This window comes from Etheostoma cragini, chromosome 24 (genome assembly GCF_013103735.1).
Source record: "Etheostoma cragini isolate CJK2018 chromosome 24, CSU_Ecrag_1.0, whole genome shotgun sequence".
NCBI classification, from domain to species: domain Eukaryota; kingdom Metazoa; phylum Chordata; class Actinopteri; order Perciformes; family Percidae; genus Etheostoma; species Etheostoma cragini.
In genome coordinates this window covers 6,218,241-6,224,825 of record NC_048430.1, presented here as the reverse complement: position 1 = coordinate 6,224,825, position 6,585 = coordinate 6,218,241, and the positions used below count along the sequence as shown (strand labels likewise).

Below are 6,585 nucleotides of genomic sequence, written 5' to 3'. Positions count from 1 at the left end.
GGGTTTCTTTAAATGAAATCTTATTATGGTTTTTATCCATATGTTTTTACTGGAAATAGTTCCACAAATATGGCCGTGGATGACGAGAAATGTTCATTTTAAAGTCTGTTCATATGACATCACAAAGATTGATAATAATAACAGAATCCGAACTGAACCTAAAAGGAGAAGGTCACCACGTTTTACAGTGAGTTTGGTGGGAAAGTTCCAAACTGATTCTGGTAACTGTCTTCTGTTATTGTATGAAACATTTTTAAAGGAATAAGCCTGGGAACATGTCTAATCTCTTACCTACCTATATTTATATCTATCACACTATTGATGTTTTTATAGGATTTGTTGACAACAAAGTTTACACTATACTAAATACAACTTCTATTGGAGATCAAAACGTTTGAATTTTTTTCTATAGACTAAATATTTTAAAAAGTAGGCCTATAAAATGATGCACATCACAACCAAAACATTTACAGTACATGTTCACCCAATAACAAGACATGTTGTAACTTTAGTGTCAGAACGAGCACATTTAGAAAATATATAGTGTGGCTTTTTTTTCTAAATTCAAAGAAACATAAGCGGAATTTTGTGGGGAGAAATTAAGAGTTGAAAGGTTAAACAGACCATAACAGTGTGATTGACATGCCAGCTTGGCACAGGTTCAAGACCCAACCCCTGCTTCCTGTCACATGTCACACACACACGGCACTTGGTGGTGGCGACATTTGTAAAGTCTCCCAGTGGATCATAAATCTTAGTTTTATGAACGACTGCCAAACTCTGCATAGCCTTGACATCCAAGACCACTCGGCATGGAAAAAAAACGGGGATCCAACTCCCTGAAAGCGTTGATTGATTTGTCCCATGGGGGCAGTGAAGGCCACTCACTGTTAGGGTCAGGCTTGTTTCTGTTTATAAAAGTCTTTGTTCATTACCGTCGTGACAAGTGGAGATTTAGCAGGCGGTGTTTGCCCTGAAAACATTTAAAGAATGCTCAGTATGTTTTGCTTTTCCCACACTGTACACATGATTATTCAACTTAAATAGTTTTTATCTTTGACATACAGACAGAGCAAGCAAACCAAACTCTTAATTCAACCTATGGAGTGCCCAGCCAAGCAGATATCCTCTAATCTGCACTTGTATTTGAATGTATGAAAAGGAAGAGAGGAAAGGAATGGTTGAGAGATTGAATCGTCCAGGCTGGAATCCAATCAAGTCATCAGGGGTAGGCGGAGCCAGAGCCAAGCTCACACAACTTAGTTTTGGTCAAAAGAAAAAAGCAGCAGAGCTCCCTGAAAAAAGCACCCCGAACTCAGGTTTCTGTGTGAGAAGTTGTAATGGGGTTCAGAGGGGCAGCTTTGTTAGGGTTTGTGCTTCTCCTTTCAGGTGGAAATCTTTGTGCTGCCACACAAAACCGGTCAAACTTCAGCACCGATGACACTCTGAACCCACAAGAACAAGTGATAACAAGCTTACAGCTGCCGAGATCACCGCAAACAACTGATCACCAGTCAAACAGGACGGAGCATGACAATCCGGCCCGTTCTCGTCTCACCTACCGTCTCAAAACCTACCAGCTTGAAAACCCCGCTTTCAGGAAACAAAAACCGGCCCAGTCTCTTTCGGAGCACACTTTTCAAAACCCGCAGACATCCAAGACCACAAAGCTGACCTCAAAGCAGCTGGAGCCAGGGGTAAATGTCCCAAAGTTGTTAAAATTGGTCCAAGGCCCAGATCTAAACCCAGCTGTCAAGCTGGAATCAAAGGTATGACTTTCACGCAACCTTTCTAATCTTCTGCACCATTAAAGTTCAGTGTAATTAAACTTGAATGATGTTCCAGGTGCTGACGCTGGTGTTTGACCAGCGGATGCCTGTGCCAGCCAACAGCGTGGCAGCGCACTGTGAAGAAGGAGGGGTCACCATTGAGGTCAAACAGAACCTCTTAGGTACGGTAATGGCTGCCAGTTACTTGTTTGAATTGATCCGTTGTGGGCTTTTTGTCCACAGTGGCACAGACACAAGTCCATTGAACATGCTTTCTGATCTAAGGGCTAAAAAAAGAAAGGGTTCAGGTTAGAGGCTCGAGTTGGAAAATGGAACGGTGAAGACAGGACACTCATTGCTGATTACTGCAAATGGCACAGACCATGGTATCGGCGATCAATATTATGTTTCCTTTTATGTCTTCACTCCGAGAAGGAGCATTCTGGATGCCTGATCAGTGCGCAAATGCTGACTTTCAGTGATGCATTATTTGTCCTGTGGCTGAACCTGCACTTGCTGTGAGTGTTATTGACCAGGACCAGGAAGAGCAATGGCTTCAGGTAATGGTCCTGATTTAAGTTGCACCTTTTTTCACCTTTTGTTCCTAGGAAACGGTCAGTTGATCCGCCCAAGTGATCTGACTTTAGGGGGCTGTGCTGCCCGAGCTACCCTTCCCAACGTTGTGCAGTTCCAGACGGAGTTGCAGGGCTGTGGCAGCACAATGACGGTGGGTGGGTGGGGGTGTGTGTGTGTGTGTGTGTCTCTCTCTGTCTCCTACGATGTCCATCCACTCTTGTCTGTCTTGAACTCCCTGTAACGTTATTTTCCTCAGATGACCGAAGAAGCCCTCATCTACTACTTTTCTCTGACATACTCCCCAACACCCATTGGCAACACCTTTATTTTAAAGACCAACCCTGCTGAGGTGGTAATTGAATGCCATTATCTAAGGTAAAGTCTCATCATCTTGTATTCCCCCTCCTTAGTCTGGCAAGTTCAATTCTAGCCCTGCAGTAGTTCAGATTTGTTAGAACACCTGCAGGTCTATAAAAAAAAAGCTTTAATGAGGTATTAAAAAATAACTGGTTTTACATTTTTGTTCTTGCAGAGAAGTAATAATTAAATCTAGGCCTTATCATCTCTATTGGTTTTCCTCCAGTAAACCTGTCCTAAATTGCATTTATGTTAACATGATCTGAGTTTGTAGTTACCTGGTTGAGCCTTGCAGAAACCATGTTGTTGTTGTTTTTAAATGTACTTATCTGTGTTATGGTCTCCCCTCTCTCTCTCTGAGGCACATATATTCTTCTTTCTCGATGAGCCTCTCTCTAGTGAAACGCCTGTCCTTGCTGTGATTGTCCTCACAGGAGGCATTCTGTGAGCAGTGGCGCTGTGAAGCCTACCTGGAAGCCGTTTGCCTTCAACATGTTAGCAGAAGAGCAGCTGGGCTTCTCCCTGCGTCTCATGACAGGTGGGGGGGGGGGGGGGGGGGGGGGGGGGGGGGGGGGGAACACACGCATCATGAAGAAAACAAAACTTTGAGCTGGATGTTCTGCAAGTTTAAAACTTGTGATTTGCGCCAGGCGGCTCGGCTAATTTCCCCAGCGACGGGTGTAATTGCAATCACTCAAGGCCTCGCAGACGTGGCTGCGACTGTTAAAAGATGCTAAACAGTGACTTGATAAACAGGAGTGGCTCTTTTGATGCATGGTGATGAGCTGAAATTACATGCCTTGTAGGCTGCGGCTGACCTGACGGGGTCACTCGCACAATAAAGTGATCAATAAACCGCTGATTATGCTTTCTAATTAATTCCAACAATGCAGACAGCGACTGCACCACATTGCTGTTTGTTTTAAAAGTTGGCCTAGCGTCTCCTGTGATTTATTTTAAAAGTCTCACGGCCTGTAGGAAGTTATACAAGTTTTAATCTTGTTTTTTGTAGACACTTGTCTGTTTCTTCCGGGTTAATGATGCTACATCTGTAATTCATTTATAGCTTCTTTTAAAGTACTTTTCTCTTATTGTTACAGTACCTGTATCCTGTTCACTATGCTGCGACACTGACCCACTCTCCCCCACGGGCATCATTTAACTTACAACTAATCAGATGATGGCCCCAGCATTACTTTTCCCCCTGTATTTTTCTCCTCCTGTATTTGATTAGAGGACTGGCAGTCCCAGAGGCCTTCCAGTGTTTACTTCCTGAGTGACGTGATACACATCGAAGCGGCGCTCCTCCAGGGTCACCACCTTCCACTGAGGGTCTACATTGACAGCTGTGTGGCCACCGAGTTCCCCGACCCTGACTCTCAACCCAGATACCCCTTCATCAACAACCATGGGTGAGAAGCTGCAGATTGGATGTGCAGTATTTATCTAAAAGAGTCAGCCAGTCATAATAATGGAGATTTAGGTCTAGTTGCATACCGTGCTGTACCTAATTGAGAGCATTTATCGTCTGTCTGTGTTTATGGATCTGAATCCTGTGCCTGTATTTTGCCAAATAAGGTGTTTCAGTGACGCTAAGCTGACAGGAGCCAAGTCTTACTTCAAGCAGAGGAGCAAGGAGGATAAACTTCATTTCCAGCTGGAAGCCTTCAGGCTCCACCATGATCACAAGAATTCAGTACGAGATGTTTTTATAAAAATTTAGAACCACTGATTTGGTATGATGTAGTCAGCCATTTGACATTGTAGGAAATTTCTCTTCCCTAAAATTTTCCAAGCATCGCTCTCTTGATGTGACCAGCCAAAGTGTTACTTTAACATTCCTTTCAACTGTTCTGTTAGTCTCTTACGCGCTAAGTTGGCACATAATGTACACATCAGTGAGTGTTGTTTGAAGGCCATAATGCCCTTCGTTGTGATCTGTGCAGTTCAAATACTTTCCAACTGAGGAAATGAAAGCCTCAGGTAATGGCAAACTCAGTGGCTTTCTTTTAGGCTGAAGAAGCCAGAGTGGAGCTGTGCCACACATTTGAGCAGAGCCAGTATCCACTCTGTCCAATCAGAGCATTGGAAGAGTTCTAACTTAAAATTAACCTTGATAGTTTTGCCAAATAGGAAATTCTACTCCCAGTACAACAGACTTTTTAAAATCTGATTTTTAAGAAACACTTCAAGGGTTTGGTGCAACAGCAAAAAACCTCTCCCGAAAAGAAAAGGAATGCTAGCAGTTCCACCTCATTCTATTTAATTAGGGGAAATGCAGTCTGTGCAATATTTTGATATTCATCCACATTTAATAGTGTGCATTCTGAATCTTGATGTCTTAAATGTCACAGCTCTACATCACATGTCAGATGAAGGCAACAAAGCTCTCCGTTCCCGTCGACACGCAACACAAAGCGTGTTCCTTCTTGACTGAAGCAAACAGGTCAGTTCCCACAAGAAGAATTCAGTGAAGCTTAACACATGGATGGGCGACTGTTTTGACATATTTTCTGTTACGGTCTGTTTTTAAATGTTGTTTTTTTTCCCCCCCTCTGCATTACCGTGACTCTACTGCTATAACGAGCTTTATTTCAGCCTGTGAATATTCTTGGCTCTGGACAGATGGGTAGCATCAGGTGGAGACAATAAGGTGTGTGACTGCTGTGAGACCAGCTGCAAGAGACGGAAAAGAAGCCTTGGGGCGGATGCTGGTACAGTTTACAAAAGCAACACTACATTACACACGGGGATGAATCCTAAAAACATTTCCTACTGACCCTGGGGAGACATTTTGAAACCGTCTCCACTGCATGCAGTCATATTGTTCAGGACAATTATCACAAAAAGGCCTCAGCCCATCCTATTGGAACTTACCCAAATGTTTGCTGGTAACAAATGAAATATAATCAGCCGCAGACTAACAGAGATGCAGAGGTTGCACCCATATTTAGACAAGCTAACTTGCCTTCATTTGGCCCACACAGGGGTTTATGCCTCTTTAGAGGATTGACTTTGAGCTGATCCCTTTTTTTAATTGTCGAGCCAATCAGTCGTATCGTGAACGGATTAATCAGCTGGCTAAAAAGTGGATGTATTTTGTTTTGTTTTTTTTCCCCCTCAATGTTGTCTTTCTCCAGATCTGCAGTGGGAGGGGACTGCGGCTCTGGGCCCCATCCTGCTGGAAGACACCATGCTGCTGGAGGGGCTGACTGCACTGTCCGAGCTCCAAACGCATGAAGTGATTCGAGAAGAAGCCACCGGTGGTTTTCGCACATGTAAAACAATAAAACAGCACTGAAAAATGCATTTAATATCACTTTTTCCCCCATGCTTACCTTTCTGCTCCTAATTACCTACGCTGAATGCTGTGACTAATAGAGCCGATATTGTTTGTCTTTTGCTCTCCGTCCTCCTCCTCAGCTTCCTATTCATCGATGGCCCTGCTGTGTGGAGTGGGTGCAGCGCTGGCTTTGGTGCTGCTGGTTTTCATGGCTGCTATCATTTGCAGCAGACGAGAAAAACCCACTGGACACTTTGTTTGTACCTGATGTAAGACAATAAAACATTTGTAACCATGCCACATTTGTCCTTTTAAACTAATGAAAAGTGGGAAATGAAGCCGCCTGAAGTCCAACAACAACTTGTTCTGCTTTTAAGTATTGCACTTAAACGGCCAGTATTTCTCTGCAGGTGCTACATTAGGTTGCATCTGTACAGCATGTTGCTCACTATATTCCATGTTAAATGTTAGAGGCTTGTCAGAGGTAAAGGGTTAAAACTAGTAGAAGTGTCCAACCTTGCAGAAAATACATGAAAACATATACTGTTTGCACAATGAGGCGGTGTATGATATGATGGCACGGTGCAATAAAAAACTTTT

At 43.4% G+C, this 6,585-nt stretch overlaps 1 protein-coding gene across 1 annotated transcript; it reads left to right on the top strand.

Annotated features, from left to right (window-relative positions):
* Positions 1 to 1,254: 1,254 nt before the first annotated feature.
* Positions 1,255 to 6,263, top strand: LOC117939387 (zona pellucida sperm-binding protein 3-like). Its single transcript, XM_034864708.1, has 11 exons — positions 1,255 to 1,769; positions 1,846 to 1,951; positions 2,378 to 2,496; positions 2,602 to 2,720; positions 3,137 to 3,240; positions 3,937 to 4,114; positions 4,281 to 4,398; positions 5,057 to 5,148; positions 5,328 to 5,416; positions 5,843 to 5,961; positions 6,128 to 6,263. The coding sequence occupies exons 1-11, from the start codon at positions 1,341 to 1,343 to the stop codon at positions 6,251 to 6,253; spliced, it is 1,599 nt and encodes a 532-aa protein (XP_034720599.1). The 5' UTR covers positions 1,255 to 1,340; the 3' UTR covers positions 6,254 to 6,263.
* The last annotated feature ends 322 nt before the right edge of the window (positions 6,264 to 6,585 follow it).

What these genes read in the sequence shown, in the direction of transcription:
- LOC117939387 (XM_034864708.1), top strand. Translation starts at nt 1,341, where the DNA reads ATGGGGTTCAGAGGGGCAGCTTTGTTAGGGTTTGTGCTTCTCCTTTCA. An exon ending in ATTGAATGCCATTATCTAAG is followed by an intron (nt 2,721 to 3,136) that starts GTAAAGTCTCAT and finishes TTGTCCTCACAG; the next exon opens with GAGGCATTCTGTGAGCAGTG. An exon ending in AAGCCTTGGGGCGGATGCTG is followed by an intron (nt 5,417 to 5,842) that starts GTACAGTTTACA and finishes GTCTTTCTCCAG; the next exon opens with ATCTGCAGTGGGAGGGGACT.